Source organism: Martes martes (assembly GCF_963455335.1).
Source record: "Martes martes genome assembly, chromosome: 2".
NCBI classification, from domain to species: domain Eukaryota; kingdom Metazoa; phylum Chordata; class Mammalia; order Carnivora; family Mustelidae; genus Martes; species Martes martes.
The window spans coordinates 202559026-202577136 of NC_137889.1; the positions used below are offsets into that span (position 1 = coordinate 202559026).

Sequence of the window (18111 nt, forward strand, 5' to 3'; positions counted from 1 at the left end):
GGTAAATGCATTATCACTGCCCCAAATTATATACAAATGTTTATCCTAAAATATTTATGTATGTAATGGTAAATTTAATACTACATTTCTTATACATTTAATTTATAACTGGGTTACTCCATATGAAGTATATAAAAATAAATGCTATACATGCCAAGTAAAGCAAATAAAATGGAGAGATTTTTAAAAAATGAAAAGTCCTCTGCTTATAAGATCTACATAGGAAATCAGTATAATCAGTGAGGTCATGCAAAATGTCTGAAGAATTTTAATTTGGCAAATATTTTCCAGGTCAATATCTAAGCTAAGAGAATACTAAAAGAACTCGTATTTCCGTTAAACATTCAGCAAGATACTGTGGTCTCCCTAATGCATACAAAAGAGGATGGGGGGAGTTTTTCAAAACAGGCATAATCACAAGTCCTTCAGTGTTAGCAAGTTAGTTACACCTTTGAATCAAGTGTGTGCAGCGCAGAGAACCAAATCTTGATCCACAAGTATTAGAAAATATTTAATGAAAGATTGCCCAGATAGAATCTGAATAGCCTATATTTTAGAGGGCAACAGAGCGGGATTTTATGAAAATGAAGGGGGTTAGCTCCCAGAGGGGACCGGCCAAACCTGTTAAAAAACATACCACACTTTCTACTGTATTTTTTTTTTTTACTGTAATTTATTTATTTCAAGCCACAGGTCTACTTTTGGGGTTTCCGTAAGTCACGCAGCCAGTGGCTTATAGATAAAATCAGAGTCTACGACGGCGTCATCCTACTAAGAGCCAGACGTGGGGGACTTTTTCATCGCGTGAGCAGCTCACGTGCTGGGGATCCATGTTGGTGTTAATGGGGTGTCCCCGAGATGTATCTCGCTCCAATTAACATGATCACGCTGCCCACTATGAAGAAGCCCAAGGGCAGGCTGGAGAAGAGGGCAGGGTCCGGCCTTTCCGACTCGGCCGTGGTCCAACCCACTGACTTCCTCACGGCTTTCTTCCACGTCGCGTAACGGGCTTCGCTTTCTGCCGCCTGGACCTGCGGCTCAAACCGCTCCGTGGCGATGACCCACCGGTCCTCGGGCTCCAGGCTCCACACGCCGACCCCCTCGGCAGCCCCCGCCGCCATGGCGGCCCCCAGCGCGGCCGTCTCGGCCATGGCGGGTTTCACGACCGGAACGTGCAGGATGTCCGCCTGCAGCTGCATCAGAATTTTGTTGCGGGTCATCCGGCCGTCCACCTGCAGGTGGCGGAGGGGGACCCCGCCGTCGCGGTTCATGGCGTCCAAGATCTCTCGGGTTTGGAAGCAGACGGACTCCAGCGCGGCAAAAGCGATATGGCGTTTGCCGGTGAACTGAGTGAGGCCGCAGATGATGCCCCTCGCGCTGGGCTCCCAGTAAGGCGCGCACAACCCCGAAAAGGCGGGCACGAAGTAGCAGCCGTAGGAAGTGCCCACGTCCTTGGCAAGCACCTCGATCTCTTCCGAGGTCTCTATAATTCCCAGATTGTCCCTTAACCAGCGAATCACAGCGCCGGCTACGGCCACCGACCCTTCCAGGGCGTAACACACGGGCTTGTCTCTGCCCAGTTTGTAAGCCACCGTGGTCAAGAGGCCGTGCTCGGAAAACACACACTTGCGACCGGTGTTGTACAGTAGGAAACAGCCTGTCCCGTACGTGTTCTTGGCCTGTCCCTCTTGGAAGCACATTTGCCCGACCAGCGCGGCGGACTGGTCCCCCAGGCACCCAGATATGGGCACGCCCTGCAAGGCCCCGGCCTTCACGAGGCCGTAGATCTCAGAAGAGCTCCACACGCGTGGAAGAATGTCCATGGGGATCTCGAAAAAGTCACAAAGCTCTTTATCCCACTCCAAGGAGTGGATGTTGAACAGCATCGTCCTGCTCGCGTTGGTGACGTCCGTGCAGTGGACACCTCCGTTCGCGCCTCCGGTCAGACTCCAGATGAGCCACGAGTCCACGGTGCCGAACAGAGCCCGGCCTCCTTCCACCGCCTCCTGGACGGGCCTCACGTTGTCCAGAAGCCAGCGAAGCTTCACGGCGCTGAAGTAGGTGCTCAGGGGGAGGCCTGTCTTGGACTTGACGAAGTTGTTGTTGCCCGGGATTTTCTTGCTGAGATTCTCGACGGTAGGCTGGGTCCTGAGGTCGAGCCACGCCACGGCGTTGTAGAGGGGCTCCCCGGTCAGCTTGTCCCAGATGACCGTGGTCTCCCTCTGGTTGCTGACGCCGATCGCTTTGACGCTGGAGACGTCCACGTTCAGCTCGGCGAGCTTCTGGCACGTCCTCTCGATGCACTCGCAGACGGACCGGAGGATCTCCTTGGGGTCGTGCTCCACCCACCCTTCTTTGGGGAACTCTGGCGTTAGCTCCACTTGATGGTGGCTGAGGACATCCGCGGTTTTAGAATCGAAAACCAGAAAGCGAGTGGAATGAGTCCCTTGGACCACTGCCCCCACCAACGGCCCCGCAACCGCTTCCTTCGGGGCTGCCATGGAGGCGGGCGCCGCCCTGCGCTCTGCGCTCTGCGGCCGTTGCCAGGCGCTGCAGGTGCTGCGGGGGAGGGGCGCGCACGCGGCAGGTGCGCCTGGAACGCGGGGCGTGGGGCGTCGTGGCGTCTGCGCGGGGCGTCGGGCGGCGGGGCGTCTGCGCGGGGCGTCTGCGCGGGGCGTCTGCGCGGGGCGTCTGCGCGGGGCGTCTGCGCGGGGCGTCGGGGCGTCGGGCGTCGGGGCGTCTGCGCGGGGCGTCTGCGCGGGGCGTCGGGGCGTCTGCGCGGGGCGTCGGGGCGGCAGGGCGTCGGGCGTCGGGGCATCTGCGCGGGGCGTCGGGGCGGCGGGCGTCGGGGCGTCTGCGCGGGGCGTCGGGGCGGCAGGGCGTCGGGCGTCGGGGCGTCTGCGCGGGGCGTCGGGGCGGCAGGGCGTCGGGCGTCGGGGCATCTGCGCGGGGCGTCGGGGCGGCGGGCGTCGGGGCGTCTGCGCGGGGCGTCGGGGCGTCTGCGCGGGGCGTCGGGGCGGCGGGCGGCGGGGCGTCTGCGCGGGGCAGCTACGCCCAGCCGGAGCCCGGAGCGGCGCAACGTCCGCGCTTGAACGCGCGGCACCTGCTCCCCGCGCTTGCGGCCGAGCCCCCCACCCCACCCCGAGCCGCTCTGCGTTTCAAGGAGGCTTCAGATACAAAAAGGTCATGAATTTACCTGCGTAATGAGTTACTAGTGCCCGTCATTGGGTCCTGCGGATTCGTACACTCGTTATCATCTTTCCGCCTGTGGGATTTCCCTCCACATTTCCTGTAATTGGGTCTGCTGGAAAAAAAAAATTCTTCCAACTTGAGAACGTCTGAAAAGTACTTCATCTTAATATTTAAAGCTATTTTCTTTGATGTAGAATTCAAACGACCTTTTTTTAAAAAAAAATTTAATTTAATTTAACTTAATTACCTTTAAAAAAAAATTCAGAACCTTGAAACTGTTCCTCCACCACCTTCCGTTTATGTGTTGTTTCAGGCGCGGACTTCGCTGTCATCCTTATTTTTAACGTGTCTGTCTCCTTACCTTTCACTGCCTTTGAATTTTCTGTTTATCAGTAGTTTTGGTCACTTTCATAATGATGTTATTGGGTGTAGTTTTCTTCTTATTTCTTGTGCCTGGGGCACATTGGGCGACTTAGGTCTGTGCATTTGTAGATCTCATCAAATTTGGAAAACCTTGTTTTCCAAATTTCCAAATTTGTAGAAAACCATTATTTCTACAAATACACTTTATTTTCTCTCTCTTCTCTGCTCTAGGGACTCCACTTACACATATTGGAGTTGTTCCAACTCTCAGTATCATTCTTTTTCCTATGATTCATTTTAGATAGTTTCTATTGCTATGTCTTCAATTTACTCATCTTTTCTTCTCCAATATCTAATCTGCTGTTAAGAATCCACTGTATTTTTCACCTCATACATTGTAGTTTTCATCCCTAGAAATTCAATCAGAATTTTAAAAATATTTACTGAGGGTTTTGAATACACAGAATAGTTAAGATAACTTTTAGTTATATATTCTGCTAAATCTAACATCAGTGTTGATTCTTGTTCTGTTATGACTAATTTGTCTCCTCATTATGGCTTCTATTTCCCTCCTCCTTTACATGCCTGACAATTTTTCATTAAGTGCCAAGTATGAGCTTTACCTGGTTGAATTGCTGGATATTTTGTGTTCCTATAAATTCTGAGCTTTGTTTTGAGATGCAGTTCATTTAGTTGGAAAGAGTTTGATTCTTTGGGGTCTTGCCTTTAAGGTTTGCTGCTAGAACAAGGACAGTGCTCAGTCTGTGGCTAATTACTCTCCTTTGTGGTGATGAGAGCCGTTTGTATAGTCTACTCAAGGCCCATGGAAAATGTGGTTTTAACAGCTGGTAGGAATAATTTCTGTTCCCAGTCCTGGGCGAACACTGTTTATCTTGGCTGGACCGTGTCTTCTTTAATCTTTTCATGTGCATCTTTCCCCAGGCTCAGATAGTTTCTTCACACACATGCACTGATCAATACTTGACTGAATTCTCAGGGAGCACCTTTGAAGATTTCCAGAACTCTCTTCTTGTGTAACTCTTTTCTTTCCAGTACCATGTCCTGTTCACTCTAGCCGCCCTCGTCGCTGGATGCTCAGATGCCCGGCTCCGGCTCCTCACCACACGGCTTTTACTCACCAGGTTCCAGCTGGGTTGGGCTTTCCAGGGCTGTAGCCTCAGAGCTCTCTCAAGGAAACAAGCTGAGGAAATCGTAATACTCATGCCACTTCTTTCTTTGCCCCTTAGGGATCACTACCCTTCATTGCCTGATAGCCACCATCTTGTGAACTGTTGTTAAATATTTCTGAATTGTGTAAACTCTTTCGTATTTTTTTTCTTTTTAAAAATTGTCTTAGGTGATAAATGTAGGTAAACTTACTCTGTTACTTCATTTCGGCCAGAGTAGAAGACCACTGGAATGAAGCTTAAATTTTCAGATTGATTGGAAAGTTGGTGAATAAATATTCATTTACTCACTAAATTAAATTTATTAAATACTCAATAAATAGCAATTTTCTGTATTAGGCCATAGACTCTGGTTTTAAGGTATCTCAAGGATAAAGCTCATTTGCCCCTAATGAAACCAATAGAACAAGCTAGAAAATAACATAAAAATCAACAATATTGTTTTTCTTACTATTTTAATTAGATCATATTTTCCATTTAAGTAAGCCCTTCAAGAAATTTTTTGAAGTCAGAAGAGCCAAATTAGTTACCAGACTTAATTTGAATAGTAGCAGATTGAAATCATCAGAAGATAATACAGATTTTCCTGATCATATCTTTTTCAGATTTTAAAATTCTATCAGAGATTTTCTAAGCAGAAATTTAAAGACCACACTCACCAGTATGCCAGTTTACCATACTATGCTTGAATTCACTAGAAACAGATTGTTTTTAACTTTTTTTTAATGTTGCTTTTTCTTCCCAAGTATTTGGCCGTAGTAAACATTATATGTATACATTAATCTACACGATAAAAAGATTTGACCGAAGGTTTTTTTCTCTACATCTCTTGTCCTCTGCCACACCAATACATATAGACAAATATTCCTGATCTCATTATTTTTTAAGGCTAGGAATACTTTAAGCATTTGTTTGTTGGTTTGTTGTTTTTTGGTGCAAAAAGCTGTTTTTATTAAAGCATGGAGGCAGGACCTATGAGCAGAAAAAGCTGCTTACTTTAAGTATTTTGTCTTTAATACAAGTGACTTATTTACCAAGGCATCAGTTTGAGTTTATAAAAAACTGGTTTACATATTAGTTTCACTTTACTGGCTACAAAATTGTAGCCACTAAATAATCAGATAATAAGTGTCTCGCTTTAGTTTAGAATGAAAAGTTGCCTAGATTGATTTAACTTTTGTAGAGCAATTGCAAACTATTGATGGATTTAACCAAAGTCGACAACAGTGCTTTATTTTTTTTAACTATGAAGTTTAAACTAATTCCACTATTTTTTCATCTCAAAAAAAATTTAAAACACAAAATCTTTTGATTGTTAGTCTATAATACTTCCACATGTTCTAAAATAAGCACCTCTGGAATAATCATTGACACCATCTTATTTGTGAAGACATTCAACTTCATAAGGTAATTGTTATTTCTTTTTATTATATTCCATACAGTGTAGATGCTTTTAATGGTGGACATGCTATTCAGAATAGTCCCCCCCCAACACACACAAATCAGATATTTCTTTAAATTTTTTTAAAATATAAGATTGTTAAAATTAGAGTTTTTAAAGATTTTATTTATTTATTTGACAGAGATTACAAGTAGGCAGAGAGGGAGGTAGAGAGAGAGAGGAGGAAGCAGGCTCCCTGCTGAGCAGAGAGCCTGTTGTGGGGCTCGATCCCAGGACCCTGAGACCATGACCCGAGCCGAAGGCAGAGGCTTTAACCCACTGAGCCACCCAAGCGCCCCTAAAATGAGAGTTTTTAAACTAATTGACTTTCTATTATTATTTATTTACCTTTCAGTCTACTCTTTTAGCAATTAGTTCCTAATACAAAATTTTTTAAATGATGATTACAGTGTCAGATTGAAAATTTATTTATTCATTCAGTAATTTGACAAATGTTTTGAGAGGTTGCTCTATGTGGGCTCTATTTTAGGCAGCAATGTAGTAGTACATAAAATGTTCTTCCTGTCCTTTTTACAACCTCTAAGTTAAGAACAGTCTGAATTAAATTTATTCATCTATATTGACATATCTTCCTTTGCGTATCATGTTTAGAGAGCCATGCACTTAATTACTGTTTTTCCCCTGTCAAGCCCACTAAATTATAAGTTCAATGAGGGCAAATATCTTGTTTGTTTTATTCAGTTTTGTATCTTCAGTACTTAGAACAGTGCCTGACCCAAAGCAGAAACTCAAGAAATATTTGTTGAGTGAGATAATGAACACCACTATATGTGGTCATCATTTTATTGTCATAAAGTCAAGATAATTTTAATTTTGATTGCTTGATGGGCTATTGGTTATTCACTTTACAATCTAATGTAATAAGGAGATTGATTAATAGATAAACGGATGCATAAATGAGAAGATATATGATGAAGTTAGTACAGTAAAATATTAATTGTAGAATCTATGTGGTAGATTTGATGGTGTTGGTGGTAAAGTTCTTTTATCTTTTCTGTATGCTTGCAAATTTTTATAAAAAATATTGGGGAAATGTTATGCAGATAAAAAGCTGGTCAAGTAGCCAAGAACCAGTTAATAGAGATCTATTTCATACAGTTTCTTTTGTTTGTTTGGAGGGACAGTTAAAAGGAATAAAAGAGTCACTGCCAAGTGTATGTTAATTTGAGAGATTCTGTAGTGGAAAAATCTAGTTAAAGTTGTTCATCTCAAGAGAACTGTTAATCGTGAACCATTTTTATTAATATATTTGCAGTTTTGTTGTAGGAATTTTCTTCTGTCCTTTATAAACTGCAAATCCTAGAAAGCCAGCTGCACGCTTAACTCTTCAGCTTTTAACAAGGAGTACCAAGCATTCGAGAATACTGCTACCCTTTTCAACCTATAAAGAACTGGAATCAGTTTTGAAAGTTTCAGTTTCACCAAATTTGGACTAATCTTGGTCTTGAATTTGAGAGTTTGTGCCCTGATGGAAAGGGTATTGGATTATATAGTTTGTGGCTAGGAAATGTAACATTTTTCGAGATTGTGTCATAACCAATGCATCATCACAGTTGGTAATCTTCAAAACACTGACGCATTTTTCTACATGCTGTTTCCCAAATGTGCTGGGCCAGCTGTTGAGAGCCATGCCATCCAATCGCCTGCAAGACCTCTTCTTGGACCACAAATCACCTAACGTAGTATCCCTCTTTGTTCTAATAAAGAATGGAAAAATTAAAGCAAGCTACCGTGGTTTATTACTCATGTTTTCTCTGTTAAGCAGGAGCTGTGGGAATCACGGCATCCGCATTAGGAGGCCTTGGCATTCTAGGTAAGCACTCATAACAGACAAGCGAATGAGTTTAATATTCACGGCTATGAAAGTGATTTTATGAATGTTTGATTCTTGAAATTTTTGATTGTGTGTGTGTGTGTGTTCTTTGTCATTTTCCCAGTGAAAATTGCCCTGACACTGTTCTCAATGTTAATGTATTCCTGCTTACATTTGACTTTGGAATATGTTACAGCTAATTATCATTACACAGGATGAAAGATCAGAGCCCTGAGTGAGGTGCTTGGGTTTAGGAACAAAGGGAGGCCAACTCAGCATCTTGGCTCTAGGCCCAACAGTTGTAATCAAACATCTTGAAACTGGTGGGGTCTTTGCATCCATTTTTTTTTTCTTTTTCTCCCTTACTTTTTGAAAGGGGGTAGGGGAATGGGGTTAAGGGTTTGAAGGGGCTGAAGTTTCCCCTTGAACATGATGTCAATATGTTGGCATGTCTCCTTTTATTAAGATGCCATCCAACTGATAACAAGTCCTGCTGTGTTTTACCAACATAAAAAATTAGACTGGAGACCGAGGAGCGGCAGGTGGCTTTTGGCACCAAGAAATAATCACACTTGATGTGGAAAGTAAAGTAAAAGGAGCCATCTGTTCACTGCAGGAGGACGTGAAAAATCACATTAACATATTGTCACTAACATCATGAAATACACAGTTAATAATAAATTTAGTTATCATGGCAAGTCGCATTGGATACTTACTCTGAAAATGCAGAATGTGAAAGATGCTCTTTCTTGCCTACCCCCACCTTTTTTTTTTTGGAAAAAAAAATACAGACGTTAAATCTTTCCGTGTGTGTGTATGTGTGTGTGCGCGCGTGCGCGTGGCAGGGCTGGGGGAGGAAAGTGTTTCATTTTAAAGCCTGGCTGTGGTTCATTGTTGCTGAGTAAGGGAGCAAAAGAACCTCTCAGGCAGATGGCAGGAATGACTTCTTTGATTCCATCCACTATTAGCCACAGTGTTACTCTATAGCTTCTTACCTGGATAGAGGAAAAGAGATGCTGGAGAGGAAAGGGTTGTTTCAGTGATGTCCCTTGTACAAGACCCAGAGCAGGCAAACCCTTCTATTAAAGACATGGTGGGGGTGGGGGGGGAGGGGGGGGCTGCAGAGCACAGCCACAGAAAAGAATCGGGGGCTGTGACCTTTTCTTGAATGTGTCATGGGCATCTGAATCTGCCTTTAGTTAGTGATGTGTTCCTGCCACGCATTTTCCTAGTGGATTTTGTGTGAGATGCCTGAACATACTCTTCAAGAGGTCAAATATGTTAAAGCAATGTGGTAGGAATGTTCTCCTGTACTTTTTGTGTGTGCACACATGTATCGTTTATATATGTTAACAAAAGAAGCTACAGAGGCTGGAGGTCAAACTGAACTTGGAAAAATGGGTGTTATTGTTGCTAAGTAATTATTAGAGCCACGGTTGCTCACCTTTTACTGTAACAGTGTGCTATCTATGTTCTTATAGTCATTGCTTACTATCACTATAAATTAACAACTGGAACACATTATTGGTACTTTAATATTAAGATCTCTGTCTCATTATTTACAAAATTACAGTTGTCATATAATGGAATCCTTATTTACTTTGTTTGTTTCAGGTTTTTATTTAAATTCTAGTTAGTTAACATATGGTATAAGATTGGTTTCAGGAGTAGAATTTAGTGATTCATCACTTACACAGAACACTCAGTGCTCATCACAAGGGCCCTCCTTAATGCCCATCCCCCGTTTAGCCCGCCCCTCCTCTTCCCCTCCAGCAACCCTCCATTTGTTCTCTAAGTTAAGTTTCTATTTTATGGTTTGCCTCTCTTTGTGTTTTTCTCCTTTCTCCTGTATTCATGTTTTGTTTCTTAAATTGCACATATGAGTAAAATCAGACGGTATTGTCTCTTTCCGACAGACTTATTTCACTTAGCGTAATACACTCTACTTCCATCTCCGTGCCGTCCCAACTGGCAAGGTGTCATCCTGTTTGATGACTGCGTAATATTCCATTGTCTATGTTTACCACTTCTTTATCCATTCGTCAGCCAGTGGACATTTGGACTCTTTCCATAATTTGGCTCCTGTTATTAATGCTGTTATAAACATCAGGGTACATGTATCTCTTTGAATCAGCATTTTTGCATTCTTTGGGTAAATACCCAGTAGTGCGATTGCTAGGTCATAAGGTAGCTCTGGAACTCCAGACTGTTTTCCAGAGTGGCTGTAACAGTTTGCATTCCCACCAACAGTGTAGGAGGGCTCCCCTTTCTCCACATCCTCGCCAACATCTGTTGTTTCCCATGTTGTGAATTTAGCCATTCTGACAGGTGTGAGGTGATACCTCATTGTAGTTTTGGTTCATATTGCCCTGATGATGAGTGATGTGGAGCATCCTCCCCTGTGTCCGTTAGCCATCTGTATGTCTCCTTCAGAGAAATATCTCTTCATGTCTTCCGTCTGTTTCTGAAGTGGATTATTTAGTTTTGGGGAGGGTATTGAGTTTGATAAGTCCTTTCTAGATTTCGGATACTAACCCATTAGCAGGTATGTCATTTACAAATATCTTCTCCTGTTCTGAATGTTGCATTTTAGTTTTTTTGATTGTTTCCTTCACTGAATAACCAGACCGACAGGTACTTCTTGTTCGTGGTTGTTGGTCTTTGCCAGTCATTATCACATTTCTCAGAGAGCAGCAATATATAGATAACTTTTTAAACATCTAAATGCAATAATGTAAACAACATTAGAATAAGAATCAAGATTTTAGTTCTAGCTCTGACTTGTAGCAGCTTTGTGGCGTTTAGCAAATCAAATTACCTTTGAGGTCCTTTTTCTTGGGGGTAAAATTTACGTAATGTCTAAAGAAACTTCCCTCTTACAAAATCTAAAGATTTTTTTTTTTAATTGTTGTCCAAGTTAACTTGCTGTTTAGGGCTGGTAACTTTCATTCAGGCAATGACTAGGCAGGTGTTTGGAGAAAGATTTGTTTTGTTGGCAGTAAGGTAGTGGTAGACTTTCTTCCGTTTCATAATGACCTTGTATCACTAAGAAGGAACATTACCGTGTGTTCCTGACTTTGCTGTGCACTCTGCCACCTCACTCCCGTCAGCACTGTGTCTCGTGAACAGAAATGTACATTTTTTAATTTTTAGAAATGTTTCTAAAAGTGATATAACTTAATGTCCTCTTACTTAGATGTTCTAGATATAGAATCCACTGTCTACTGTTGAAGAGCCACAGACCTCTTAATTTTCTCCGGTAGTCTTGGATCATGCGCTGGTTCACTTTCCTGGATATACTCCCCTTTCTCTTCTACTGTCTCTTTTCCAAGGTAATTTCAGCTTATTTTCCTTCTTCAGGGAAACCTTTCCTGATCCCTTAACCTTAGATTCCTTTAATCCCTTTATGGTAAATCTTTTAATCTCCCATTGTACCTTGTATTTCCCCTTTTCTAACAGTCATTGCACTTGAACTAATTGTTAAGTGTATGGCGGTTCTGCTGGGCCATCAGCCTTGTGAAGGCAGCCGCCTTGTCTCTCTGTCATGGTCACCACCAATGCCAGGCATATAGAGCCACTTAATAAATATCATTTTGTTGACTGATGATTGGTTAGCCTGACCCGCTGCCAGGTGTGATCAATTTTCAGGGAAAATAGAATATGTGTTTGGTGCTGGCATCACCCTACAATCATCCTGAAAGTCTCTGGTGAACTTCGGGGGACTGTCCCAGAGATTATCATTCCTACTGGAGGCACAGGTAGAACTGAACCGTATTTTAGGATTCCCCTGCAGCAACTGGAATGTTTAAGGCATAACTAGCATGTGTACAACACAGTTCATGGCTCTTCCAAGTCTCCTGGATTCACTTTTATAAGAGCCTGAAAATATATTATCAAAAAGGTGAACAATGTACTTAAATCCTCAGCTTGTCCTGGAACTCATCCAGTAGTCTGACTCTACCAAAGCATTAAGTCACACCTGGAGAAACTATTCCTCAGTAGACCAGAGTCCGTCATTTTACCAAATTTTATTCAGCTTGGGGGAAACATATAAGTTTAATTCTGCAGAGATAAAAACTGGCAGAGAAATATGCTTTATAATATCAAGTGGGAACTATATATCTCTTCATGTGTTACTTTGCTACCATGTTTAGAATGAAATGAATTGGCCCAGTGATTAAGTATGATTTAAAATGATGAAATGAGTTACTGGTGTCCTCCCAAAAGTTACTGTCTGAACAGTTATATAGACAGAGTATTATATATATTACATAGAAATACACAGGTCTAACTCATTATATATTTAATATCTTAATACATATTAACTCAAAAATGTTTATTAATTATAAATAATCCCAATACTAGACAACCTGTTTATTGCTTTATTGTTGTATAAACTGAAAATCTAGTAAAAACAAAAAACAACCAAGGGGGAATGAGAATACCTGTGATAATCATCTTAAAAGGTAGACAAAGCTTAGGAAATCTTCATAATGAATGATACGCAATTACACTCCGTAAAAAGTTGCCAAATGTTTAGAGTTAGATTGGGAATACTTTGTCACAACGCATAAAAATTACCTCAGACCCTCAGAGGCAGTTGTACAAACTGACGAGCGTTTGCAGCATTGACAGCCCCTCACCCGGTCGATGTTTCATTCCCCGCATGCTGGGCCTCTTTGCCGTCGTCGAAAGCTGGGGCAGACGGACGCTCCAGTCAGCCTGAGGGGACAGGAGTAACACACTTCGGAGCGCCGGGTGCCGTGGGATTCCCTCTTTTCATCCGACGGGCTGGTGGAGCCGCGGAGGCCGGCAGTCCGGCGCCGGCCCGGAGGGTCTTGTAGGTGGTCGCCACTGAAGCGCCGGGTCGACGTCCCGCAGAGCCCGGTTTCACAGAGAGTTGAACGTGAGCTCTTTCGCTGTGACAGCCACGCTTTGACATGAAATAGCGGACTAGAGGAGCGCTGACGGGCCTGCGGGATGGAAAGCACTTGGAGGTTGATGCTGACGAGGAATTCTCTCTCTCTCTCTCTCTCGATGGTAAGAACACGTAACATGAGATCTGCCGTCTTAATTGCTATTTAACTGTGTAACACAGTATCGTTATCTGTAAGTACAACGTCTGCTCCTTCGATCGCTAGAGCTTACTCCTCTTGCGTAACTGAAATTTCGTGCGTGTTGAGTTGATTAGCACGTCCCCATTGCTCTCTCCCCCCAGGCCCTGGACACCACCATTCTAGCCTTTGCTTCTATGAGTTTGACTCTGTTTGATACCTCACCTAAGTGGAATCAGACAGTGTCTGTCTTTCTGTGATTGACTTCTCTTCGCTCGCTGTGGGCTGTTTCTACATATCCTCAATGGTCCCGTCTCTCGCTACGCACCCTGTGCTCTTCTTCCTCCGAGCTTCTGAGGCGTACGTGAGAAGTACTATCAACTTCTTTTTAATATCCGGTATTCTTTTTTTTCCCTCACCCTATGGTGTAAGATACCTAAAGAGAGAAGATTCCTTTTTACTTTTGGTAACGTCGTCCACATAAGACTGGGGGTTCTATCCTTCTGTGCCTCTCCTTTTTCCTTCCTTCCTGCAGTCAAGAAATGGTTACCCAAGTACCAACTATTCCGTAGTTGCTGGGATAGCCTCTGAGATAGAATTGCGAACCAGACACTTAGAATCCTTGTCTTTGTGAATTTCTAGTGGCTAAGTCAAGCAAAAACGATAAATGAAAGGATGGGGTGCCTGGGTGGCTCAGTGGGTTAAAGCCTCTGCCTTCAGCTCAGGTCATGATTCCAGGGTCCTGGGATCGAGCCCCACGTCGGGCTCTCTGCTCAGCGGGGAGCCTGCTTCCTCCTCTCTGCCTGCCTCTCTGCCTACTTTTGATCTTAAATACTTTTGATATTAAATAAATATATAAAATATAAAAATAAATAAATACTTTTGATATTAAATAAATATTTTAAAAAAAGATAAATAAAAGGAAACTAATTATAAGTTGTAATATGTGTTAAGAGGAAAGAAATGGCAGGGCACTGGGTGGCTCGCTGGGTTAAAGGCTCAGGTCATGATCCCAGGGTCCTGGGATCGAGCCCCAAATTGTGCTCTCTGCTCAGCAGGGAGTCTGCTTCCTCCCCACCCCGCCTGCCTCTCTGCCTACTTGTGGTCTCCGTCCGTCAAAATAAATAAATAAATAATCTTTATTAAAAAAAAAAGAGGGAAGAAATGGCTAAGACTGAGTGAGTATAACTGGGGGTGGGAGAGGTGACTGTTTTTTCTCGTTATTTTTTTCCCTGCTTTTATTTTAGCTACCTCCTCTTCCAAGTCAAATATTCCAGATTTTGTCTTTCATTTAGGTGAATATCCACAGGATAAGAACTATGAAAGGCTAACCACTATTGTTACTAATTTTCTCCTCCCCCATGCCGCAACTGTGTGTGTACCGAGCCGATCGTCCATAAGTAAGGAAAGACTACGACTTTTTAGTTGCTAGATGCAAAGTGCCTTAGAGTACCACACATTCAACAGATTATGTATAGAATAACTCTGATTAAATTAGAATGCAGAAAATATGCTTTGCTAACACTGAAAAGTTGGACATATTTCTAGGTGCTAAGTGGTACTCTTACTGTTAATATCCTCATGACATACAGTATTTACAAGCCAAAACCATACTTATAAATCCTGCAGAAGGTTCATGATAGGCTCTGGGTGAAAATTATTATTAGTCTTTAATTGATTACCCAAGTTCAAGACTGGTTATACTTGCCGTTAGGCACCCTCATAGGTGTGCAGTCGTGGTCTCTCCATGGAGTTTCAGAGTGTAGGTAAATCGATGCACAAACTTAGTATGTGAATTAAGCTGAAAACTATACATGTGTTAAAACTGATAAGAAATCAAATATGGAATATGTGCTCATGACCAAATAAGGAGAATAATTTTTGAACACACAAAACCACCAGCAAAACCATCAAATAATCTGCCTTCGGTTCACCTGGTTGTCTCAGTTGGTTAAGCATCTGACTCTTGATCTCTGCGCAGGTCTTGATCTCAGGTCATGAGTTCAAGCCCCACACTGGGCCCCACACTGAGCCTTGAGCCTACTTCAAAAAAAAATCTGCTTTTATATTCTGTAAAAAGTAGGCCTTCAAGGAGCTCTGTTTACAAACTGAACTTCGAAAACTGAGACGGATGAAAACCTTAGAAAGAAATTATAACTATAAGCTTAGAAAACGGAGTATCGGTAGGGATACTGTTTTACTTTGCCCAAGCTGCCTTACACACTGGGTGGCTGACACAACAGAAATTCATTTTCTCACCATTCTGGAGGTGATGAGTCTGAGATCAAGGTGTTGGCAGGGTTGTGTCCTCTCCTTGGCTCGTAGGCGGCTGTGTCCTCCTCTTCGTCTTTACACGGGCTTCTCTGCGTGTGTCTGCGGCTGTGTCCTAATCTTCTCTTCTTGGAAGGACATGGGTCCGATCGATTAGGACTCGCCCATATGACTTCATTTTACCTTAATCACCTCTATAAAGATACTGTCTTTAAAGAGAGAAAAAGGACACCATCTTTAAATGCCGTCTCATGCTGACGTTCTGTGGGTTAGGACTTCTCCGTAGGAATTTGGGGGGAACGCACTTGAATCCATAACAGACAATGAAATAACAATTACTAAATTGTCAGAGTCGGGGTCTCGCCAGGAAAATGGAAACCACTTCAGTTACTTGCAACAGAAGTGACTGAAATCAAGAAACTGACTTGATTTCTTGGGGGACAGAAGAGTCGCACATTCTAAATGAAGCAGTGAGGCAACCCAAGGACTAAAGAGTAAGAAACTCCCGGTACGACTAGAATAGAGAATCAGAAGAGTGGTAGCAGCAGAGACGAGGAGGAATGATCCGGTGGAAGCCATCTGAGAGGCCTGGAAGGGCTCGTGGGCGGCTCAGTCCACTGAGCATCGGACTCTTGGTTTTGTCTTAGGTCTTCAGCTCAGGGTCCTGAGATAGGCCCCTGCGTGCGAAGCCGTCCCTGCCCGGCAGGGGGTCTGCTCCAGAATCTCTCGCTCTTCCTCTCCCTCCCTTTCTGCCCCTTTCCCAGCTGCCTCGCTCTTTCTCAAATAAATAAATAAAATCTTAAAATAAATAAATAAATAAAGGTCCTGGAGACCCTGAAGCCACAAAAGGAACAGCTGCTGCCAGAGACGGTGCTCAAGGCAAAAAGAGGGAACAATACCTCGCTCTCTCCCTGGCTCCCTCTTCCACTTTTCTGCCAAACCCGGACAGAAGTCAGTTGACAGGAGAGCCTGGCAATTACAGCCCCGGGGGACCAGTCCCCCTGCTTTGCCGAGACCGGGAGGGGAGCGAGAAGAGAACTGGAGGTAAACAAGCCCGAGCAGGGCGCGTGTTAAAGAGAGAGCGTTATAAAGGGATTCAAAAGGGCCTCCAAATAAACGGAGGCGGACCTACCCATTTATACCCATGTTCAGTGACTGTTAGAAAAATGGACCCAAAACTGGCCAAAAAAAAAAACAAAACCCCAAAACCCCAAACCTTACTTTATCCTTCTAATTTCTTTAAAAAATATTTCTCCTCTTCTTTGCCTCAAAGATCCATTTTCCCCCCTCCTACCCCCAAATCTATGCATTTCTAATTCCAAATATTGTTAAAACCTTGTTTAAATTCTCCTTGAAGCTTCCCCAATTTTACTTTTCTCCTCTTTTCTTCTCAGTCCCTATTACACTGTCTGTATTGGTCTCAAGGCACTAAGAGCTTTTCCGTGTATTTTAGCAACTGTTAATATATATTGTTCAAGATCAGGGCTTGGTGTCTTTATTTTTCATGCAGTTGTTAATAGATTACACATTATTGACTAACAGTAAGTATATTTACTGAATAATTACATGTAAGAAAACTCATAATATTGCCACTATTTCTACTTAGTAATTTTAATCTTACTGCACTCCCCACAATTTTCTCATCATCTTTACCATTTTGGATAACAAAGCTAAGAGAACACAATTATTTTTCTTTTTGATTCCTTTTTAAAGGAAGATTTATTTCATTTTGTGGTTATATATATGAGACTCCTTAGCTTGGGATTCAAAAAATCTCGTCCCACCTAAATCTCTAAAAGCACATGAAATTTTGAATGAGTGGTCCTTTCCTTTTTGTTTTTGTTTTTGTTTTTGCTTTTTTTTTGAATGAGTGTTTTAAGCTAATTGTTCCCCTCCCCCTCCTTTTTTTTTTTTTTTTTTTGGGCATGGTCACTTTTGAAGATCTTGAAATAAAACTATTCTTCCCAACTAATATTTATTGAATACTAGCTATGGGCCTGCCATGCTCTTGGCATTTGAAATACATCAGGAAATAAAACAGGCTATTTTTTCTTTGTATGCTAGTGAGAGTAACAATAAACATGAAAAATGAATTGTAAGTTTGCTTGAGGTGGTGTATAATATGAAGGAAAAAATAAAATGAAGTTAGTAAAATCAGTAGTGCCCAATGATGGCGTGTCTGGGTGGCTCAGTTGGTTAAGCATCTGCCTTTGGCTCGGATCATGGTCCTGGGTCCTGGGATCGAGGCTTGTGTCAGGGTCCCTGCTCAGCGGGGAACCTGCTTCTCCCTCTCCCACTGCCATTCAGCCCGCTTGTGCTGTCCGGCTCTCTCTATCTCTCTGTCAAGTAAATAAATAAAATCTTTAAAAAAGAAAAAGTGCCAGGATAGAGGTATGGGCTGGTTACCATTTAAATAGGGTGGTTAGAGTTAGCCTCATTGTGAAAGTAAAGTCAGTGATACAGGTGTCTGGAGGGGCTTTCTGGAGGGTAAAATGCTTAAAACAGCTGTTTCCAGACGTTTTAGTTGCAGGGAGCTCCCATTGTCCGTGTTTTTTGTTTGTTTGTTTGTTTGTTTTGTTTTTTGTTTTTTGTTTTTTTTTTCCCCACAGTGTCTCTAGACCAAAAGGAATACCACACAGTTCTGTTCCTTAAGTAGGTTGTCATAAAAAAACTTAATGAGTATTTTTGTCCAAATAACTTAGTAGTTGTGTGGAAAACTAATGCACATATATAGTATTTTTTTTTTCATTCTCAAATAACCACAGTTAT

General features: G+C 42.8%; 1 protein-coding gene across 1 annotated transcript; it reads right to left on the reverse strand.

Moving 5' to 3' along the window:
- Nucleotides 1-839: 839 nt before the first annotated feature.
- Nucleotides 840-2501, reverse strand: GK2 (glycerol kinase 2; the record flags this gene model as incomplete). The annotated part of the gene is made up of 1 exon (XM_080796390.1): nt 840-2501. The coding sequence occupies one exon, from the start codon at nt 2499-2501 to the stop codon at nt 840-842; it is 1662 nt and encodes a 553-aa protein (XP_080652516.1).
- Between the last annotated feature and the right edge of the window lie 15610 nt (nt 2502-18111).